General features: G+C 43.6%; 1 protein-coding gene and 1 pseudogene across 1 annotated transcript in view; both read right to left on the bottom strand.

Moving 5' to 3' along the window:
• LOC119978252 (AT-rich interactive domain-containing protein 2-like) overlaps positions 1-24,573 on the bottom strand; it is a 346,118-nt gene that overhangs the window by 217,114 nt on the left and 104,431 nt on the right. Inside the window, exon 3 of the mRNA XM_038819734.1 lies at positions 3,295-3,392. Within this exon, the coding sequence (XP_038675662.1) occupies positions 3,295-3,392 (98 nt within the window). The remainder of the gene's footprint in view (positions 1-3,294; positions 3,393-24,573) is intronic.
• On the bottom strand, positions 12,779-13,175 carry LOC119978253 (annotated as a pseudogene).

The raw sequence follows: 24,573 nt of genomic DNA, 5'->3' as shown, positions 1-24,573 counted from the left end.
ATAAGACCTGATGCACTAGAAAAGGTGTTTAAATTGCAGCCCATGGGCCATCAAGTAGCACTCTCATCTGACAAACTCAGGTTATTTATTATTTAATCTTGCTTTAATTTTATGGTCTGGAGATTTGAAATAGGCTATTATCTTGTTACATCACTTATTTTAAACCAGAACAAGGCAACGTGTTTAATCCGCCTTCGTACATTTGTCCCTATCTAGAGGTTCCTTCCTATAATACCTGGTTCAAAAAAGTTTTTTTCAATATTTTCATGGCTGAAGTCTGTACTTGGAAAAACTGCAATCACTTTCAACAAACAATAGTCACAAGCTTACATCAAGAGCATGAAGAACTAGTATAATTATGAAAAGGAACTGAAGATCAGCCTACGCATTATGACACACTGGGCTAGTGTGCGGTTGATTCCAGCCCCACAGGCCCCAGGGATCCAAACACAAGTGAATTAACCAATAATTCATATACAAATTCCAGAAATCTTTGTCCCTTGGCTGTCCAACAATTACAGTCAACAGGTTTGTAAGTTGAAAAATAATTACTGTTTATTTATAACAGAAATAAAAATGAAATATGCAATAATTTCAGCTTGATTACAAGCAAACTAACCTACTACCCCCCTTTAACTGTCCCACTCTCTTCCCACACACAGGACAGACAAACAGAGGGGTGGAAAGGGGCAAAACTTATACGGGTTAATTAAGGACAAACGGTAAAAATCTTTGCTTCAGATGATGAGTTCTTTACAGCAGGCTTTCCCCCACAACATGCCGGTTATTCAACACCTCTGGTTTACAGTTGCTGATGGTCTTCTTGTAGAGTCATTCGCTCAGTACTCTCAAGCAGTAGGCTTTCTTCTGGAGAGACAGTTTAGCTTATATGAAACTGGGCCTTCAACTCGAAAATTCGCCTTCAGACCTGTTTCTTTCTAGAGATCCTTTGTCTCACATCAAACCCATTGTTTGATTTCAATCCTTTGCAGTCTTGAGAGAATGACATCCAGTCTTACTGGGGAGAGTGACTAGCTCCTACACTTGATTTTTAGAGAGAATACATCAGATCAGAAAGAGAGAGACTTGGAGCTGTTCCTTTCAAGCTTCAGTACCAAAAGTGAAACTAGAAACGCAATCTTGTCTCTGAAAACATCTCTGAGATCAGAACCAAATTCGAACCAGTTCATTGGCTGTCAGCAAAGTGAGTCATCACTGATCCCTCCTGCTGTTACAATCCTCTTCTCAAATTAAAGGTACAGGCCACATACAAGCTACTTTGCCTTACAGGCACACAGGTCCATTAGCCATCCATGAATTAAAATGGCAATTGCAAAAAGAAAGGGAAAAATAAAGGATTAGACAGGGACAAACAGCATATTCATTTTTTTTCAATACAATTTTCTGAATTTTCTTCAAGGTTTTAACAAATAATAAGCTTTCATTCCCACATTACTGTGTCACAGCAGGTGGCGAAGAGGAAACAAGTATTTGTTTTAAATCCTTCATTCATGCCAAACGACAATTCTGCTTAGAGGTCAAACAATCCACATGCATTTGTGATTAGAGCAACTCAACCTACAGATCATATAGCAGATATAACCGAATTCAGCAGTACAGACAGCTTTCTGCACAGAATAAAATTCTGATTAAAGTTCGTATGCTGAAAAGTTTAACCCAACCTTCCTCTTTCCACAAAAACTTTTCTTAGATCTTATGAAAGGACATTGATCTGAAACATAAACTCTCTCTCCACAGATGCTGCCTACGATGCCTGACCCGAGTACTTTCAAAATGCTATTTCTAATTTCCAGCATTCACAGTAATTTGCTTTTGTTCTGCTAATAGAGTAACCTTTTTCTCTTTTGCCCAAGTTTCCCTAACCTTTTCTCATTTCATTCAATGAAGAGTCTAATCTCAATACTGCAGTGAAGTTGGTGTTCATTTCAGGCGGTCATAATTGCCATCTTTAAATAAACGTCCTGTAAAATTTAGCAGTGGCCCACACAGATCCGCAAATAAATCGCAAGCAAGGAAATGAGATCAGAGTAAGGAACTGGTACAAATGTGCTGTAAATTCTATCATTTCCTTCAACTCAGTTGTTCATCAATCCAAGTACTCATGGGCAGCATGGTGGCGCAATGGTTAACACTGCTGCCTCATGGCAGCCAAGAACCTGGGTTCGATCTCGGCCCTGGATCACCGTCTGTGTGGAATCTGCACATTCTCCCTGTGTCTGCGTGGGTCTCACCCCACAACACAAAGATGTGCAGGCTAAGTGGATTGGCTAAGCTAAATTGCCCCTTGATTAGACAAAATGAATTAGGTACTCTAAATTTTTTTTTAAATCCAAGTACTCAATTTTGAAATTCCGTGAGCTTTTTGAAACAAAGGATTCTGAGGGGGCTCGACAGAGGAGGCACCATACATGCCAATGGGAAAGAAAGATTCCACGGGCAGCACCCACCAACCTTGGGCTGGTTTAGCACAGTGGGCTAAACAGCTGGCTTGCAATGCAGAACAATGCCAGCAGCGCGGGTTCAATTCCCGTACCGGCCTCCCCAAACAGGCGCTGCAATGTGGCGACTAGGGGCTTTTCACAGTAACTTCATTGAAGCCTACTTGTGACAATAAGTAATTATTATTATTATTATTGATTAACTAAAAAAAGTTAAAGATTATATCAAACTTTAAAAAAACAGAATTGCACAAGAATGCGTTGCAGGTCAGAAGATTGGACAGAGTATAAAAACAGCAAAGAATGACTAAAAGAGTAGTAAAGAGGGGGAAAAAAATAAGAGTACAAGAGAAAGTTAGCTTGAAACATAAAAACAGATAGTAAGAGTTTCTACAGCTATTTTTTTTTTTTAAAAAGAGCCAATAAAGTGAGATTTGGTCCACCTTTATCATCCCTCTTTGTCAATGTACCACTATCGCCTGTTGGAAACAGTTTCTGGTGCTTCATGACAATATTATTTGTCAGCCCTCAGTAAAAGATTGCCCAACTGCTAAATGCAGTTCACTACAATAGAAAAATGCATTGAATAGAACAAGTGCAGATATCAATATTTTTCACAATGTGTAGAAAATTAAACTTGCATACTGGAAAAATATAGTGCAATCCTGAAAGGACTAAAAGCACCAGGCAACTTCTAATCTTAGATGTGACACTTAATGGCAGAGCATATTAATATTCAGTTAAAAACAGATTAACTTTGCATATACTTGGGTCAGCAGTGTAAAATCAAATATGCAAACAGGATTTTGAGTCTCATTTAGCCATTATCACTCACCTCAGGTAGTATTGCTTCAAAGCAAAAGCTGCATTGGCACAGCCTCTTGGAAAGTTGAACTCCTCCAAAAGATCTGCCCAGAGACCCTTATCTGTTACCTGAAAAGTAAAAGGGGGCACATTAAGATTGTGAACAACACACCGATCATTTCATCTGCGCTACTAGTATGCTCATTATAAAACTATACTGACAAAACTGTATTACGGTAGCTCAAAGAACAAAGAAAAATCACAGCACAGGAACAGGCCCTTCGGCCCTCCAAGCCTGCGCCAATCCGGATCCTCTATCTAAAACTGTTGTCTATTTTCTAAGGATCTGTATCCTTCTGCTCCCTGTCCATTCGTGTATCTGTCTAGATCCATCTGAAATGACGCTATCGTGCCCACCTCTACTACCTCCGCCAGCAATGCGTTCCAGGCACCCACCACCCTCTGCGTAAAGAACTTTCCACGCATATCTCCCTTAAACTTTTCCGCTCTCACCTTGAACTCGTGAACTCTATTAATCGAGTCCCCCACTCTGGGGGAAAAGCTTCTTGCTATCCACCCTGTCTATACCTCTCATGATTTTGTAGACCTCAATGAGGTCCCCCCTCAACCTCAGTCTTTCTAATGAAAATAATCCTAATCTACTCATCCTCTCTTCATAGCTAGCACCTTCCATACCAGGCAACATCCTGGTGAACCTCCTCTGCACCTTCTCCACAGCATCCAGATCCTTTTGGTAATGTGGCAACCAGAACTGTACACAGTATTCCAAATGTGGCCGAACCAAAGTCTTATACAACTGTAACATGACCTGCCAACTCTTGTACTCAATATCCCTTCCGAGGAAGGAAAGCATGCCGTATGCCTTCTTGACCACTCTATCGAACTGCCCAACCACCTTCAGGGTACAATGGACCTGAACACCCAGATCTCTCTGTACATCAATTTTCTCCAGGGCTTTTTCATTTACCGTATAGTTCGCTCTTGAATTGGATCTTCCAAAGTGCATCACCTCGCATTTGGCCGGACTGAACTCCATCTGCCATTTCTCCGCCCAACTCTCCAATCTATCTATATTCTGCTGTATTCTCTGACAGTCCCCTTCACTATCTGCTACTCCACCAATCTTAGTGTCATCTGCAAACCTGCTAATCAGACCACCTATACCTTCCTCCAGATCATTTATGTATATCACAAACAACAGTGGTCCCAGCACAGATCCCTGTGGAACACCACTGGTCACAGTTCTCCATTTTGAGAAACTCCCTTCCACTACTACTCTCTGTCTCCTGTTGCCCAGCCAGTTCTTTATCCATCCAGCTCGTACACCCTGAACCCCATGAGGCTTCACTTTCTCCATCAGCCTACCATGGGGAACCTTATCAAATGCCTTACTGAAGTCCATGTATATGATATCTACAGCCCTTCCCTCATCAATCAACTTTGCCACTTCCTCAAAGAATTCTATTAAGTTGGTAAGACATGACCTTCCCTGCACAAAACCATGTTGCCTATCACTGATAAGCCCATTTTCTTCCAAATGGGAATAGATCCAATCCCTCAGTATCTTCTCCAGCAGCTTCCCTACCACTGACGTCAGGCTCACCGGTCAATAATTACCTGCATTATCCCTGCTACCCTTCTTAAACAAGGGGACAACATTAGCAATTCTCCAGTCCTCCGGTACCTCACCCGTGTTCAAGGATGCTGCAAAGATATCTGTTAAGGCCCCAGCTATTTCCTCTCACTTCCCTTAGTGACCTGGGATAGATCCCATCCGGATCTGGGGACTTATCCACCTTAATGCCTTTTAGAATACCCAACACATCCTCCCTCCTTATGCCGGCTTAACCTAGAGTAATCAAACATCTATCCTTAACCTCAACATCCGTCATGTCCCTCTCCTCGGTGAATACTAATGCAAAGTACTCGTTAAGAGTCTCACCCATTTTCTGACTCCACGCATAACTTTCTTCCTTTGCCCTTGAGTGGGCCAACCCTTTCTCTAGTTACCCTCTTGCTCCTTATATAGGAATAAAAGGCTTTGGGATTTTCCTTAACCCCGTTTGCTAAATATATTTCACGACCCCTTTTAGCCCTCTTGATTCCTCGAGATGAAGTGCTGACAAACTGCATTTCTTTTTCACATTATTAGTCAAATATCACATTACGTCAAAGACAGCATTAGCAATCAAGGTATCAACAAGCCAAAGTAAAGTTCCTTGTGGATTCTTTCTCTTCCCAAGCATCTTGCAGTGCTTTGAGAGTGGACTTTACTGCTAATTCTGCTGAGAGCAACATCAATTTATACCAATATAAAATACTATGGATGCTGACAATCCGAAATAAAAACAGATAATGGTGGAAACATTCAGCTGCTTGAGCAGAATCTGTGGCGGGAAAAATAGTTAACTTTTGAGATCAACATTTCTCTCTCCACAGATGCTGTCTGAACTGACTGAGTGTTCCCAGATGTTTTCTGACAGTGTGCTGTTTTTTAAATTTGCAAGTAGTCAATGGATGTCAAATTCTATCTACGATGAGTTTATGGAAGACTTTGCTGAAACAAATTAAAGTTGTGTCACAACACATCCTTTTCTCCCTTTTCTTCCCCACCCAATAAAAAGTTAGGAACAATAATGATTTACATTTGTAGCTGCAATACATGACAGTCTAAGTTGAACTGGGTTCAGGAGATCCGTACAAACAATTTTATGTTAAGGCCTCAAAATTTAATTCAAATTCAACCTGATGTACTCAAGTAGATTTCGAAGCAGGCTGCTCAGCAAATGTACAATTGCAACAAACAGAATACTGCAACACTAATAGTGTTAAAAATTATCGCTGAAAAAGACACGTGCTGATGAGTGCAAGAGGAAAAGCTTTGACATTTGAAAGGATGTCAAATGTAAAGGGAACAACTCGCCAGGGCAATGCCTTGAGAAAAGTCAACCTGCCTAGGTTGAATTTAAACAAGCTTGGCAGTTAACAGTCAGTCATCAGTTAACTGGTGCATTCTCATGGCAATCAGAACTCCATGAATTGTTGTTCATTCACTATTTAGCAATCTTGTGAATGTCCTGAAGAATACAAGACAAAAAGCTTAAATATATTTCTTTTCAGCGCTACTCAAGTTCTGGACTACCAAACCACTAAATTTTAAAGATGGCTCTGTACACCACCAGTGGAATCAGGTGCAGATAAAATAATGAAAGACTTTCTTAAAATAACAGAACCACGGCACTAGACTGTTAACGTTTTGTTTATGCCAGGGTACTCTTACACATCTGCTGGTGCCAACCATCACAATTTTTTAGATTCCAAATATTTTAATTGCGTGCTAAACAATGTCCATTCATATTTTATGAAGCTTATGTATGGGCACGGTTATGCAATTAGATTCATACGAAAAAATGCTTAAATGTACAATCCATATATTAACTTCCACTGATGTTTCTGGAAAACAAAAAAGACATTAATTTCTGCAGCAAATGGGAGTAATTTTGAACTTCAGTCATTGTTGTAATGCAGCAGTCAACTCATGTACAGCAAAATCCCACAAACAATACTTTAATAACAATCACCATCTCATTTAGCAGTATTCATCTGAAAGATAAATTTTGATCTGGACAGTAGGGATAACACTTCATCAAAGTAGCGGTATTGGACCCTTTATATCCGTCTGAGAGACCAATTTAACTTTTCATCTGAAGACTGCATCACAACAGTGCACCACTCTTGGAGTATCATCCCAGATTTTTGTGCTCAAGTCACTAAAGTGGGATTTGTACCCACAATTTTCAGCTCAAGAGACAAGAGTGTTATGAAATAAACCACGATGGCAGTGAATACATATATTAAATTAAACTGCATAGATAACAACCTATTTATTCATATACCTATGTTTGGTAAATTTTTCCAGAGTTTTGTGTGGATATTGTTATAATCCCAGTTGGTGTTATAGCGAGACAGGAGGATCCTAGAATGGAACCCTGACTCAAAAGATTAACTATTACCTGGTTAAAAATAGAATGCGAAGGAACAGAGGCCCTAATTACATTTTTTTAAAAATTTAGAGTACCCAATCATTTTCTTTTCAATTAGGGGCAATTTTTGGTGGCTAATCCACTTCCGCTGCACATCTTTGGGTTATGGGGATGAAAGCCATGCAGACACAGGGAGAATGTGCAAATTCCACACAGACAGTGACCCGGGGCCAGATCGCTAATCACTTTTAACAAGAAACCTTTATTAAACATGAAAAGATGGATTATTATACAATACTCCTTCACTCCCTCTTAGTTTAACAAGTACGCATAAATTTTAAGATTAACACTGATTACAAAGTACATCATAACACACAAGTCCCTTTCAAGCACACAAGAGGACTGTGGTAAGACTCGCTCCTCTTTGAACTCAAGTAAATGTCTGTGAATTTAAATGGCATTGCCCTCATGTCATAGGATACAATCTCTACAGTGCAGGAGGCCATTCGGCCCATCGAGTCTGCGCCAACTCTTGGAACAGCACTCCACCCATGTCCACTCTCCCCTCCACCCGCCCTATCCCCGTAACCCCATAAACTCACCTGCACATCCCTGGAGACGAAGGGGCAATTTATCATGGCCAATCCATCCAACCCGCACATCTTTGAACTGTGGGAGGAAGCCCATGCAGACACAGAGAACGTACAAGCTCCACACTGACAGTGACCCAAGGCCGGAATTGAACCCGGGTCCCTGACGCTGTGAGGCAGCAGTGCTAACCTACTAACCACTGTGCCACATGTCTGTGGCTTTCTCCTCTAACTCCCCCACGGATGATTCTAGTACCTTGTCTCACTGACCTCACGTGTCCACATGAGTGATTTCAAATTCAGTTTTCAAAAGTCACACTTCTAAATCTCCTTTCAAATCATGCTTTTCCTCGTCTCCCTCCACCAAGGTTTTGCTTTCAGGTTTACACCTCACCGTTCAGTTTGACTGAAATGCAAACTCAGAGGTCCAGCCACCAATTTCCACAATTATTTCAAATAATGTGTCCCAAACTAAACATTAGCATTACCAAAGATATTGTTCTGGCTTCTCATGATCCAATGCCTTTTCAACCCTGTGACTTTACTGAACAATAATCTGTTCTGGTTTCCTCTGTTCCATTAACTCCAGGCTTCTTAGAAACATCTCTTCATTTCTCTAGTTTCCTTAACTTGCTGGACGTTAGGTTTCCAGCATCTGTTCTCTTAACCATTACTCCACAGTATAGTTTTTCTTCTAGCAAGGCTGAGCGAGATGTTCTTCGCCAGCCTTCTAAAACCAACAGCTTCTTGCACATCTGTGAAAGTTGCCTTGTCTCTCAATACCCATCGCCAACTGCAATCAAATTACCCAAACTGAAACTTGAAAAGTTTCTCTACCTTACAAGGCCCTAGGTGCTAAACAACCAATGTTGGCTGATTTACTCTTCATGCCGTAGCCCTCTCCAAGCACAATAGAATCACAGTTGGAATAGAAACCAACCCCCACATGTATAAACACCTTTGTCCAGCATGAATGTCTTTGTGCAGATGAAGCTAACTTCAGACCTTATCCTTCCAAGCACCGAACCATTAAATTAAACATACTTAATACTATCCCTTTTTTAAATATTTACCAATACAAATATAAATCCCTTAAAATTACCTTTGTTTTCCTAACAGTGTAACTAGCCAGGTAGATTATGGAAAAACAGTGGATGTCATATTTAAAATTTGCAGAAGGCATTAGATCAGGTGACACCTAAGAGGTTGGTACATGGCTCATGGGACTGAGGGTAATATGCCAGCATGGATAAACAGAAAAGAGAGCAGAAAAAGAGTCATTTTTAAGGATGGTAGGGTGGAACTAATGAAATGTCATATGGGTCAGTGCTAGGGCCTCATATACTTATAATCTATATTAATGACGTAGGCAAGGGAATTGCATGTAATACCAAGAACAAAGAAAATTACAGCACAGGAATAGGCCCTTCAGCCTCCAAGCCTGCACCGACCATGCTGCTCGTCTGAAATAAAAACCCTACCCTTCCGGGGATCATATCCCTCTATTCCCATCCTATTCGTGTATTTGTCAAGATGCCCCTTAAAAGTCACTGTCGTATGTGCTTCCACTACCTCTCCTGACAGCGTGTTCCAGGCACCTACCACTCTCCTATGCCCTCTAGTAATTGACTCTTCCACCCAGAGAAAATGCTTCTGACTATCCACTCTGTCCATGCCCCTCAATCTTGTAGACTTCTATCAGGTTTACCTTGGCTTGTCTATAAATTACTGTGCTAGATGCCCAGTTTACAAATAGTAACATCAGTTAAGGTATTTAATTTTAAAACAATCATCTAATGAAAAAGTTGCTCTGAGAAGAATAGAAGAGTTTATATTTTGCCATGTACACAGCTGATTGGAGGCAGAGTTATAGTTATTTTTATTGAGTACATTTTAAGTTGAATTATACAAAATAGACTGTGCAAGTTATGTAGCCGAGTTTTCTGATGGTCAGGGTGAAAAATTCATGGGGGTGGCCTCTGAAACCTCACATGTATCCCTCAAACAAAGCAAAGCAAGGACAACAGGCAACATTGTGCATTTTCACATTTACAGCTTATTTTATTTATGTATATAATTTCCCAACTCTTTTTTTCTCTTTAAATATTTTTACTTCTCCTCCTGGGCCTGGCTTTCAAGTTTACAAACTGTGGCTGGGACAACAATGACCAGGCATAAAAGGTTATCCATTTTCCAATGGTTGTTTTCCTCTTTTATATTAGTCCATTAAATTATTTTGAGTAACATTGAGGAAATACTGGATAGGATAAAAATATCATTACACTATACTGGCTTAATTAATCTTGGGATCAAAAGTAATGTAGCATTGTTGTAGTTTTTGCTTTGCCATTCTTAAAACAGGTGCTTATATCTATTAAGCGAGAATTCACAAGAGGTCTTGGAGCCCCCACAAAACCCAACTGCTGAACACCTGCAGCTTGTCACTTATCTGATACTCTACTGTTTGAAACTGAACTCTCGATAAAAAGCTGATCTCATTCTGATACAAGGAAAGTTGGCAAATTACAAACAGGCTGCATTGAAATAGCCTACTGAAATTTAGGAAAATGCTTTGACTATCCAACGGGCCAAGTACAAATTCCCCGAGGTACATTATTCTGGTTGCCTCTACAGGCACATGTAACAAACACTTTTAAAATACGGTTCATTCTTCCAACTCTTACTGACTGTATGTCTCCCCAACCTACCATTGCTGACAAGACAGTATAGCTATTACTCTGTTTTCTTTGACACTTTTAAATAATAAATGTTTAGTAAGCTTTTGAAAGAGTAGGTTGCGTGCCCAAACTTATCTCCGCCTTCCTATTGTGTGTGTATAGTTGCTCTTGTGAGGCTCTTGGGATGTTTTGTGACATGGAGTTTTTTTTTAATTCATTCATGGAATGAGGCACCACTGGCATGTTGTTGGTGGGCTGTTCATTGACGGCCACTTCATTTCACTGGGCATTTAACAGTCAACCAAATTGATGCGGGACAGGTGATGTTGAATTACTGACAAATTCAAATATTATTGATACGAATTCCCAAGAAAAGCACAGAAAATCTTCCCCCAATGTAAAATGGAAATATGAAAAGTGTTCAATATGAACGAGATAAATACTTCACATAGGTAAGTGGAGCCGTGCCAACAAGTTCCTCCTCTGAGCCCACCACCATGTATCTTCCCTCCATCTCTCCTGCTATATATGCACTCCCTTACCCATAGTTGTGGCCACCCCATTGACTTGCCATTTCATATGGCTTGCTACTCCCATCTTGCCAGTCACAGACCATTTCTAATCACTTCCTTGTATTGCTTTCTACACACAATACTCCAATACTGCTTCTGTCTGATAATCCCCAATCCCCTCCACTCACCTGAAATTGCATCTCCTGTAATTACATTTTCAAAATCCTAACCACCTAGTTTTTGCCCGCCATTCACCATAACATTCCTACAACTATCAATCTGCTCAATAACACCCTCCTCTCAAATTTGATGCCCTCGAATGCTAGCAGCAGAATCAAAGGGATACGTCCACGCCTGGTTGAGTCACAAGGTCCCATTCAGAATTCAACAAGTTATGGAAGGCACAAGGTGATTCACTTGAGATCCGGGACAAACTTGTTTGACAAACCATTATCCCATTATAGAGTTGGGCGGCCCATTTGTCCGTCAATATAAGGCAAGATGCATATGAATGGCATGGCTCTGATCTTGTGTCAATAGAGTGAGCAACATAGCCCTCTGACAGTTTCAGTCGGGTCATCACAGAGGAGAGCCTTTGTTTGGAAGGCGGAAGAGAGAAGGGGAGGATGGGAGAGAGAGAGAGAGGGGGGGGGTGGGGTGGTGGGGGGTGGCACAAGGGAGGGAGAGCACAAAAGAATGGGCGAGAGCAAGAGTGAGAAAGAAAATAAATGTAATCTGTTGGTGTTAGAATGGTGAAGTAAAAGTTTAAATATTGTTTTACTTTCATTTTAATAAAGTTGTTATAAAGTCCCCAAGCACTATTTCTTATTTTCTCACCCCTGGAACGAATTGATCTTTCTGCACAGTCTTAAAACTTTAAAAACTTAAGCATCTGATTTAATCTCTTGGCCATTGTTGAGGGCTGACCAGACATCCGTAAAACTTTTTATTATTGGTATTCTTGCGAGCTGTCTGGAAGATGAAAAGTTTTGACAATGTTTATCTTTTTTCAACAATACAGCATATATTGTTACCGTGTCCTCCAATTAAGGTAGCTGCAAATACTTAAAAGTTTTATCCAAACATCAGATTACTTCTCTTCCTTCAGGAAAATGTACTGTTGTTTACTCATTGGATATGTGCATTACTGGTGCGGTAATATCAATACCAAGTGCTCTAGGTATAAGCCATACTCTCTGCAGAGTTGATTCATCTCAACCAAGGCAGCAAGGAAACATTTTTTTCAGCTTCTCAGACAGGCAGCTCAGGTGCAGTTAGGGAGGGAAGAAGGGGGAAGGGAAAAAGATTTCTATTCCACATTTCTATCCAAGGACACACCAACTCAAACATACCTGTGAATTTTAAGAGTTCTCACAACCAGCTAGAACAGTGTTTTTAAAACTTATTTTCAGGGGACCCATTTTTACCAACTGGCCAACCTTTGGGACCCACGCCGGCCGACCTTCGCGACCCACCATTTTCTCTTATTGTTTGCTGCTGACAAAATGGAGGAATCGCAATCGCACCCAAAGCACGTGATGGCGACGTTCGGGAGCCGTGACCTGCTCTCTGCCTCCCACACGCAGGAAGATTACGTAGAATTTTTATTTTTTTTAATCTTCTGCGTCTCCAATTGCGCAAAGTCTCGGTCTTCAGCCTCAGCAGCCGGCTTTTATATTCAATTTTTATTTATTTTTTTGTACATTGTAACAATGTTGTTGCACGGCATGTTTAATCAAAGAGACCAAAGCCCATGTCATTGACAGACTCTTCAGGTTCTTCCTGTTTCTTCTCTTCCTTTTTCTCTTCAGCAGCAACAGGGGCAGCAGTGGAAACAATTGCTGCAGCAGCTGGGGCACTATGACCAGCACCAACATTGCAGATCAGACTATTGACGTCAATATTAGCCAATGCCTTGGCAAACAGACTAGGCCAGAAAGGCTCAATGGTCACACCAGCTGCTTTAATCAGGGCAGAGTTTGTCTTTGGTGACAGTGGCCTCATCGTTGTGCAGAATAAGCGCGTTGAAGATACAGGCGAGTTCAGAGGTGGAGGCCATGGCGCTGGATCTCTGCAGGTGGGTCCGATAGTGCTAGTCGCCGGGGGAAACTCGGCCTTAGCTTCATTCAGAAGAACCCAGCACTTCCGAACCGGGCAGAGCAGGCAGCAGCCGGCTTTTAATTATGCCGGCTGCAAGCGGCCTTCAAAATGTCCATGAACATCTGAAAAAAATGCAGCCGCACTGCGCATGTGCAGCCGCATTTTTAAAAAAAAATATGCTCGTGGCCATTTTGAAGGCCGCTCGCCTCCGGCATAGTTAAAAGCTGGCTGTTGTGTGCAGATTTCCACAATTGGGAGCAACACCTGCCCGCGAGTAACGCCCCCGACTTTGACAATGCCTGGGCTAGAAAACAAGCTGTTCATGCCTCCTAACCCCTTCCTCACCACCACCAGACAGTTGGATGGTTCTAGCATTACTGGATGTGGACCCACAGAATGAGTCATTGCAATCAAAAAGAAGAATTCATTCTTTTCAGAAAGTTGTTAACTAGCTTGAAGTGGACCATGCTCGCTTGTTAGTGGCATACTCACCTTAGAGTGGAAACATTAAAAGGTTCGAAAGGTCCAATCCTAGCAAGCAAAGATTGGAGCTGTGGCTCAGAATTCTGGGTTTACATCGAACAGTTGATCCAGTGTAAAAGCTTTTATGGGTCACCCCCTGATCATATGGGGAGGGGGAGGCTTTTAACAGTTGCGTTGTATCGGTGTCAATATCATCATAAAAGAGCATTCATGTCGCAGCCTGCCAGACTGTTAATTAGGCTTGGATTCCTTCCACTACTTCACACAATTCTCCAAGGGAACAGCGTGAAGACACAAAAACAATAACAACCAGTTCAGGAGTAACATAGGAGGTGGCAACATGAGCTCCCATTTCTAGGATCCTGTCACAAATGGGTGCTTCAGGCTTTGGTACTAGGTCCCTAAAGCATGTATACATTAACAATTTTGAGCCACAGAATAGACAGTGTCAATTAAAATCACAATTTAAACCAAACTTTATTTTTTTCATGCATTTATATAGTGTCGTGGCCACCACATGTCTCAAACCGCTTTATGGCCAATGGAGTATTTTTGAAGCGCAGTCGCTGTTATGACGTAGGAAATGTGGAAACTAATCTATGCAGAGCAAACTCCCACAAACAGCAATGTAATGAAAACAGACATTTTGATCGTCTATTCTTGTGTTGTTTGGCAGTTGGCACCATAGAGAACTCTCCTGCTCTTCTTTGAAATCTTGTCATAGGATATTAATATCCACTTAGCAGAAAATGAGCCTCAGTTTAACAACTCTTTGAAAGACTCTGGCAGTGTGGCTGCCCCTCAGTACTGCACTGGAATGTCACCCTTGATTTTTAGAATCCCGATAGAAAAATAACAATTCAAATAAGAGGAAAATAACAATGCAAATAAGAGTACAAACATCTGGAAAACTGGGGAAGTGCAAACAATTTCTGAAAATAACTTCTAATTTAGATAAATGGGCAACTACACACAGGGTACAAATAACATAGGATGGAGGTCACTGGAAGGAAAGACCACCCAAGAATTATTAACTGCTTTCTTAAAGTTCAAGCAGTGTCAGGAAGTTGCAGACAAACCAAATATGGTTCTGAACTGTACTGTCTGGAATATTTGAGTACAAAAGAAGTTCATGAAAATAAAGTTACATAAGGCTCATTTGAAATATGGTGGAAATTAGTACCCTTAACTGATGAAAGACATCGTGACTCTAGCAGAGGTACAAAGGCCAACACAGATACTCCCTAACTCAAGATCATACGGCAATGATTTAATACCTTGAGTTTATAATCACTGGCAAGGGGCAGCAGGGTAGCACAGTGGCTTCACAGCTCCAGGGTCCCTGGTTCGATTCCCAGCTTGGGTCACTGTCTGTGTGGAGTCTGCAGGTTCTCCCAGTGTCTGCGTGGGTTTCCTCCGGGTGCTCTTATTTCCTCCCACAGTCCAAAGGGGTGCAGGTCAGGTGGATTAGCCATGATAAATTGTCCTTCGTGTCCAACAAGGATGGGAAAGGATTAAGTTGGGTGCTCTTTTCAAGGGTCGGTGCAGACTATGGGCCAGAAGGCCTCCTTCTGCATTGTAAATTCTATGAAGACATAAACTTAAAGCGGATATTTTAAACTTATTTAAAGGTCTATAAAACAAACAAAATTAACATGATTCACACGAGGAGTTTGGCATAATAGAAGTCATAGAATTTACAGTGCAGAAGGAGGCCATTCGGCCCATCGAGTCTGCACCGGCTCTTGGAAAGAGCATCCCACTTAAGCCAACACCTCCACCCTATCCTCGTAAACCAGTAACCACACCAAATAGGGGAAATTTAGCATGGCCAACCCACTGAACCTCGATTGTGGGAAGAAACCCACGCAGACACAGGGAGAGAGTGCAGACTCTGCACAGACAGTGACCCAGCCAGGAATCGAACCTGGGACCCTGGAGCTGTGAGGCAACAGTGCTAACCACCGTGCTGCCCCCAGTCAAGCATATAACCTTAGAAAAGAGGGAGTGAACTGAGTTGTTTGGATGCTGTGGCCAAACGGCTACCTAAGATAGCGTCCTGCAAAGGGCACTGGGAAATTTAGGCAAGTACAGGACAAGCACGCTGCAGTTTAAATAAATATTGATGCGCAAGCTGCAGCCTAGATATCGCAATACACAGAAAAAAAGGCCAACTCCAGGCCATCCCAGGGACAATGGAAACATACTGATCAAGGAAAACCCAAAAGCTTTCTATAGGTATGTCAGGAATAAAAGAATGACTAGGGTAAGAGTAGGGCCAGTCAAGGACAGTGGTGGGAAGTTGTGTGTGGAGGCTGAGGAGATAAGCGAGATACTAAATGAATACATTTCGTCAGTATTCACTCAGGAAAAAGATAATGATGTGGAGGAGAATGCTGAGACCCAGGCTATTAGAATAGATGGCATTGAGGTGCGTAGGGAAGAAGTGTTGGCAATTCTGGACAAGGTGAAAATAGATATGTCCCCGGGGCCTGATGGGATTTATCCTAGGATTTTCTGGGAAGCCAGGGAAGAGATTGCTGAGCCTTTGGCTTTGATTTTTATGTCATCAGTGGCTACAGGAATAGTGCCAGAGGACTGGAAGATAGCAAATGTGGTCCCTTTGTTCAAGGAGGGGAGTAGAGATAACCCCGGTAACTATAGGCCGGTGAGCCTCACGTCTGTTGTGGGTAAAGTCTTGGAGAGGATTATAAGAGATACGATTTATAATCATCTAGATAGGAATAATATGATTAGGGATAGTCAGCATGGTTTTGTGAAGGGTAGGTCATGCCTCACAAACCTTATCGAGTTCTTTGAGAAGGTGACTGAACAGGTAGACGAGGGTAGAGCAGTTGATGTGGTGTATATGGATTTCAGTAAAGCGTTTGATAAGGTTCCCCACGGTCGGCTATTGCAGAAAATACGGAGGCTGGGGATTGAGGGTGATTTGGAGATGTGGATCAGAAATTGGCTAGTTGAAAGAAGACAGAGGGTGGTGGTTGATGGCAAATGTTCAGAATGGAGTTCAGTTACGAGTGGCGTACCACAAGGATCTGTTCTGGGGCCGTTGCTGTTTGTCATTTTTATAAATGACCTAGAGGAGGGCGCAGAAGGTTGGGTGAGTAAATTTGCAGACGACACTAAAGTCGGTGGAGTTGTAGACAGTGTGGAAGGATGTCGCAGGTTACAGAGGGACATAGATAAGCTGCAGAGCTGGGCTGAGAGGTGGCAAATGGAGTTTAATGTAGAGACGTGTGAGGTGATTCACTTTGGAAAGACTAACAGGAATGCGGAATATTTGGCTAATGGTAAAATTCTTGGCAGTGTGGATGAGCAGAGGGATCTCGGTGTCCATGTACATAGATCCCTGAAAGTTGCCACCCAGGTTGATAGGGTTGTGAAGAAGGCCTATGGTGTGTTGGCCTTTATTGGTAGAGGGATTGAGTTCCGGAGCCATGAGGTCATGTTGCAGCTGTACAAAATTCTGGTACGGCCGCATTTGGAGTATTGCGTACAGTTCTGGTCGCCTCATTATAGGAAGGACGTGGAAGCTTTGGAACGGGTGCAGAGGAGGTTTACCAAGATGTTGCCTGGTATGGAGGGAAAATCTTATGAGGAAAGGCTGATGGACTTGAGGTTGTTTTCGTTAGAGAGAAGAAGGTTAAGAGGTGACTTACTAGAGGCATAAAAAATGATCAGAGGGTTAGATAGGGTGGACAGTGAGAGCCTTCTCCCGCGGATGGAGGTGGCTAGCACGAGGGGACATAGCCTTAAATTGAGGGGTAATAGATATAGGACAGACGTCAGAGGTAGGTTTTTTACGCAAAGAGTGGTGAGGCCGTGGAATGCCCTACCTGCAACAGTAGTGAACTCGCCAACATTGAGGGCATTTAAAAGTTTATTGGATAAGCATATGGATGATAATGGCATAGTGTAGGTTAGATGGCCTTTAGTTTTTGACTTCCCATGTCGGTGCAACATCGTGGGCCGAAGGGCCTGTATGCGCTGTATCGTTCTATGTTCTATGTAATTACGAATGTCTACTAAAAACAACAGCACCTACATTCCTTCTTTGGAAGGGCCTACATGACCCAAAAACCTACATACATGGCCAGTGAATGCACATCCCAAAATCAATGTGGCACCCCCTGATTGGACTTGATCGATCAGGGTGATTGAGCCCTGATCAATTGATTGGTAATGGCCTAGGGCCCGCCCAAAAGGGCGTGAAACCAATAAGGTACAAAAGGTGCTACACCATCACAGAATCGCTCTCTCTGCAGCAGCGAGCAACAGCAAAGGAACTTCGGCACTCTTCACCAGCCATGAGGAGTACCATCACACCACCGAACAGAAGGAAGGCCAGAGCATCAGACCAGACCAAGGACCAAACAACCAGGACTACAGAAGTCGAATACAGATTAAGGCCTTCATCAGACTGGGTACTTGCTAGTTACTCTAAAGTTAAGTTAAGGTCTAGTATGAACTTTAGTATTCTGTAAAATAACTTGTGTTGGATGGTATGATTGATTAACTGTAACTGTCAGACCACTCGATTGTTTAGAGTATTAATATGTTAATATTATAAATGCTACAATAAAATATGTTTTCTAAAAAAAAAGACACACTGGGCAGCAACAATGCTTTATTACTCTCAAAAAATGATTGACCTGTCGAACAGGATTCCAGAATTAGCAGTAAAGACAAATTTCTGAACAACAGTAATTAAGACATGGATTTGGGATGTCTTGATTATCTTCTACGGCTCAGAAAAGAATTTGAGATTGAAAAGCTGAATTTGGCTTTCTGAATGAATTGATGTGGAGATGTCGGCGTTGGACTGGGGTGAGCACAGTAAGAAGTCTTACAACACCAGGTTAAAGTCCAACAGGTTTGTTTCAAACACTAGCTTTCGGAGTACTGCTCCTTCCTCAGGTGAATGAAGACGTATGTTCCAGAGATATAGATATAGATATAGATATATATATATATATATAGATAAATTCAAATATGCAAGACAATGCTTAGAATGTGAGCATTTGCAGGTAATCAAGTCATTACAGATCCAGAGATAGGGGTAACCCCAAGAGGTGTGAATTGTCTCAAGCCAGGACAGTTGGCAGGATTTTGCAAGCCCAGGCCAGATGGTGGGGGATGAATGTAATGCGACATGAATCCCAGGTCCCAGTTGAGGCCGCACTCATGTGTGCGGAACTTGGCTATAAGTTTCTGCTCGGTGATTGTGTTGTCGTGCGTCCTGAAGGCCGCCTTGGAGAACACTTACCCGGAGATCAGAGGCTGAATGCCCTTGATTGCTGAAGTGTTCCCCGACTGGAAGGGAGCATTCCTGCCTGGTGATTGGCATGCGATGTCCGTTCATTCGTTGTCTCAGCGTCTGCATGGTCTCGCCAATGTACCACGTTTCAGGACATCCTTTCCTGCAGCGTATGAGGTAGACAACGTTGGCAGAGTCGCACGAGTATATACCGCGTACCTGGTGGGTGGTGTTCTCATGTGTAATGGTGGTATCCATGTCGATGATCTGGCACGTCTTGCAGAGATTGCCATGGCAGGGTTGTGTGGTGTTGTGGTCGCTGTTCTGAAGGCTGGGTAGTTTGCTGCATTCAGCCATTTCAGCCTCTGATCTCCGGGTAAGCGCTCTCCAAGGCAGCCTTCAGGACGTGCGACAACGCAGAATCACCGAGCAGAAACTTATAGCCAAGTTCCGCACACATGAGTACGGCCTCAACTGGGACATGGGATTCATGTCGCATTACATTCATCCCCCACCATCTGGGCAGGGCTTGCGAAATCCTACCAACTGTCCTGGTTTGAGACAATTCACACCTCTTTAATCTCACACCCCATCTCTGGATCTGTAAAGACTTGATTACCTGAAAATGCTCGCATTCTAAGCATTGTCTGGCATCTTTGAATTTGTCTATAGTGTATATATGTTTCTGGAACATACGTCTTCATTCACCCGAGGAAGGAGCAGTGCTCCGAAAGCTAGTGTTTGAAGCAAACCTGTTGGACTTTAACCTGGTGTTGTAAGACTTCTTACTGTGTTCAATGAATTGAGGAGATGGGGGGGGCTGGGAGACCTGTTCTCAAAATTTATCTCAAATGTAAATTTGTTTTTCTAAATTGAGAGTACCCAATTATTTTTTTCCCAATTAAGGGGCAATTTAGCATGGCCAATCTACCTACCCTGCACATCTTTGGGTTGTGTGGGTAAAACCCACGCAAACATGGGGAGAACGTGCAAACACCACACGGACAGTGACCCAGAGCCAGGATCGAACCTGGGACCTCAGTGCCGTGAGGCAGCAATGCTAACCACTGTGCCACCGTGCTGCCATCTCAAAATGTAACTTAAAACTCAAAACAGAAAATTAACTCTTAAAAAAAGTAAAAGTAAATTCGTCATAGTCCTAGATGGCCACAAGCTGCTTTCCCCTTTTGAGGGCGAGAGCTGACTGATGGTGATTTAACCTGAGTACCACCACACCTCAGCTGATAGGCAAGATTGAGAAGGCCTTCATAAATAACCTCAGCAGGAATTGAACCCACTATTGGCCTCGCTCGACATGATAAACCAGATGTCCAGCCAGCAGAGCTAAACCGGCCCCGTCAATTGCTACTATATGTCATTAACCTGTTCTTTAAATTAGCAAATCATAATCCAGTAACAGTCCTGTACACCACCATATTGGACTTAAATTATGAATAAATAAAATACTTTATTGAAAAGGACCTCTCCCTATATTAAGCACAACTTCTTATTAGAACCTGGGCGAGTGCCAACACCGCACTAAAACATTATTCCTTCAAATCAGAAGAGCATTTCTCAGAGCCTCGTAACATACCATCTAGGGAATTGGCAACCAAGAATGTCCATTTTTGTATGTTGTCCATCCAACTATAAAAATTAAATAAAAACTCTTGCTTCATGTGAATATTCAAATTTATTAGTAGATATATCACTGTGCTACACAGAAACGAAAACTTTAGATTATTTAATCACAAATGTTCTCAGAGCTCAAGAATTAATAAAATGTTTAAAAATATGCTGCAAGCATGCTACACAACTGGAGTTCTATACAAATTAAACCACAAATTGTGCATTAAGGAAAAGGAAGCAAACATTAAACTGACATTAATAAAAATGAATTTAATCTCATTAAAACAATCATCCTTTAGCGCACTTTATTGCTCCCCATGTATTTAGCATGCGTCCTTAACATTAATCATGAGAACAGATTTCAAATGATCTAAGGAGTGTCAATAGCAGTGACGGACTACTATTAAAGTGCCACTCAGAACCATCTGCGCACCATGAGCCAAACTAATGCCCAATGTGGGGTATCAAGCATTGTAACAGTGCTCAGGTTGGATTACAGTTTAGCTTTATAAACTGGACAAAAAAAACAAGTACGGCAGTGTAATTCTTTGTCACTGAACAAGCATAAAAGTGCTGGAAAAACTCAACTGGTCTCTCAGCATCTACGGAGCGAGAAACAGAGTTAACATTTCTAGTTCAATGTGAACTGAAGTGAGGTGGGAATGTGGTAGGTTGCTGCTGATAAAAGGGAGGAGAGACAGGTGGAGCAAAAGAAGAGATTTTATTTATTTAGCAAATGCAAAGCACCTAAGCCAAGCAGTTCCTTCCAGTCCTGCGATACAGAGTACAATCCGCGGATTGGACAATCTTCTGTGATGTGGTGAATAGTTTTCTCTCTCCCACAGGCACATAAGGAACTGGCAATAATGCCCAATCTGTGGAGGTTGGCAAAGCAGTGGCCATGGCTAGTCCTGAACCTGTTAAGAGTGAACCACTCTCTCCTTGGAAGGTTAAAGCAGGCAGTTAGTTGTTGGGTTGGATTTGAAACCAGTGATTCCATTCATTTGTCCAGGTAGAATTTGCGTTGAAGTCCTTGTAGGAGGGTTTTTCCAGATCAGCCTTCTTGATTGAAGTCATACCTTGGGTGGGCTGAATGGATCTGCATGGTGGCAGGTGGGGGGTATTGTAAGCATTTGCGATTTTGTGGCCTGTTGCAAGTCAGCAAATAGGTGGAGGAGAGATTTCTTCCAGGACAGGGAGCTACGGGAGTGGTGTTGAACGTAGTGTTCCAGTAATGATATGCACCCATGTGCGCACATTGACCATACAGGGGTGCAGTAATCTGCTCAGTGTGGAAGTGCAAATGCTGAGGTTCGAATCACCTGATGAAGGAGTTGCGCTCCGAAAACTAGTGATTCGAAACAAACCTGTTGGACTTTAACCTGGTGTTATAAGACCTCTTACTGTGCCCAGAGGGGTACGGCAAAGGCGTTACTTGCTCTTATGGAAGAAGTGGGGGAAGGGGGGTAAACAAACAGGCCCTTGGTGGTTCGGCCACTTGAGGCAAAACAAAAAAGAGTTCCTTCTTCTCCACAGTACACAATGTTTTTTTCCAGGATTAACTATTTTGTCAAAGCTGAACGGGAGTGGCAGGGGTGAAGAAATCTGAGTACTCAGTAGTGATCATTTCTGACCATGCCCTACATTGGATGGACCTAGAGTTTGGGGTAGGTAAAGGGCATCAAAAGGGGTAGCGGTTGGATGTGGGTCTGCTACATTAGGTCCTGTGCAAGGAACTCAGGGGCTATCCAGCATTATATTTTGAACAATGACAATGGGGATGTCGCTCCCTCGAGACAATGGCAAGCACTGAAAATTGTAATTAGCGAAAAAATTACAGGAGCGATTCTCCGCCCCCCCCCCCCCCCCCCCACGCCGGGTGGGAGAATAGCGGGAGGGCCTCCCGACATTTTTCACGCCCTCCCGCTATTCCCCCCCCCCCCAACCCACGCCACGAATCCCCACTCGCCGTTTTTTACGGCGAGCGGCGATTCTCCGAGGCCGATGGGCCGAGCAGCCGGGCCTTCACGCCCGTTTCAACACGGCAGCAAACACACCTGCTCGCTGCCGTCGTGCAACAGGCGCCAGATGCCCGTTTGGGGCATCTGGGGGCCCGATTGGCACAGCAGTCCCACAGCCGTGCCAAGGGGGGCATAGGCCCGCGATCGGTGGGCACCGTAACGGACGCACTCTTTTCCCTCCGCTGCCCCGCAAGATCAAGCCGCCACGTCTTGCGGGGCGGCTGAGGGAAAAGACGCCAACTGCGCATGCGCGGGTTGGCGTTGTCCAACCTGTGCATGCGCGGCTGACGTCATCGGCCGCGTCAGCCGGCGTGACGCTTGACGCGCGGCCTTGACGACCGTCGTCAAGGCCGCGCCGCCGTGACGTACGGGGCCGCGCTCCTAGCCCCACCCGGGGGGGGGGGGGGGGGGAGAGAGAATCGGCCCCGGAAGTGGACGTGAAGGCTGCCGTGGGTCACGGTCTGTCCCATGGCAGCCTTTACAATTCTCCGCATTTGCGGAGAATCTTGCCCTACATCTTTCGTTGTTTTTAAATTAAGGGGCAATTTAGCATGGCCAATCCTCCTCCCTACACATCTTTGGGTTGTAAGGGTGAGACCCATGCAGAAACGAGGAGAACGTGCAAACTCTGCACAGACAGTGACCCAGGGCCGGGGTCGAACCCAGGTCCTCAGTGTCATGAGGCAGCAGTGCTAACCACGGTGCCACCGTGCAGCCCTAAAGTTGTTTCTGGACTTGACCTTGGCTGCAGTTGTTTTTAAATGACCCAGAAGGCAAGGAGGAAAGGAGAGACACGGGGGGGGGGGGGGGGAAGAGAAGAGAGAGAGAGAGAGACGGGGAGAGAGAGAGAGAGAGGGACAGAGAGAGAGAGAGAGAGAGGGACAGAGAGAGAGAGAGAAAGAGAGAGAGAGAGAGAGAAAGAGAGAGGGGGGAAAGGAAGAGAGAGAGAGAGAGAGAGAGAGAGAGAGAGAGAGAGAGAGAGAGAGAGAGAGAGAGAGAGAGAGAGAGAGAGAGAGAGAGAGAGAATGTGCGCGAGAGGGGGGTGGGGTGGGAGACTCAATGGAAGAATAAAAGGGATGGGGGGGGGGGAGATGTGCAGACTCTAGGCTCTCCACGACAGATCACACATGGCAGCAAGGAACAAAGGCACTGCAAACAGACACTTCAAAGGTCCCCTACAAGGGTCCCGGAGTGCAGGAGCTCACCCACTCAGCGTCCACATAGTTGGTGGGCAACTTGGGTGGCTCCTGGTCAAAGGAAAACCACGGAGTGCAGGGCACATCCACAAGGAAAGTATGGCTGATCCCGCAAGTGGGGTGTGGGAGAAACTGAAATCCCCCATCAAAATAGTCACCTGGATTGTCAGGGAATTGAACAGCCCAATAAAAAGATCCATTGTCTTTGCCCACCTGATAAGTATGAAGGCCGACATACCAAAGGGAGAAGGACCGACCGTGGGTAAGAAAGGGCTGGGTGGGACAGACGGGCCATTCATGTTACAGGATGAGAGCGGGGGGGGGGGGGGGGGGGGGGGGGGGGAGAAGAAGAGTGGGTAGTCATACTACTCAATAAGACGACGGTGTTTGCAGTGACAAGGACAATTACGGACCCAGGGGGTTGGCATGTCATGGTTAGCGGAGTCCAGGAATGAGCACCAGTGATCTTCTTTAACGTGTATGCCCCCAACTGGTACGACACGGAATTCATAAAGAAGATCATGGCGGAAATCTCCAACATAGACACCCACCCACATATACAGGACCTACGGACAGACAGATCAAAGCCCTAATCAGGGAAAAAGCAAACATGGTGAAGGAACTAGGTATGTTCATTGAACAGATGGAGGCAGTGGACCTACTGAGGTTTAGACACCCAGGGGAGGAGTTCTCCTTCTTCTCCCAGGTACACAGGGTCGACACCAGGATCGACTTCATTATAATGGGGAAATTGGTCTTGCAGGGGTAATAGGTGCAGAATATTCCGCAATTATAATCTCCGACCATGCTCCACAGTAC

The sequence above is a fragment of the Scyliorhinus canicula genome, chromosome 15, assembly GCF_902713615.1.
Source record: "Scyliorhinus canicula chromosome 15, sScyCan1.1, whole genome shotgun sequence".
Taxonomy (NCBI): domain Eukaryota; kingdom Metazoa; phylum Chordata; class Chondrichthyes; order Carcharhiniformes; family Scyliorhinidae; genus Scyliorhinus; species Scyliorhinus canicula.
Note: the sequence above shows the minus strand (reverse complement) of the source record. Positions and strands in the feature narration are given on the sequence as shown.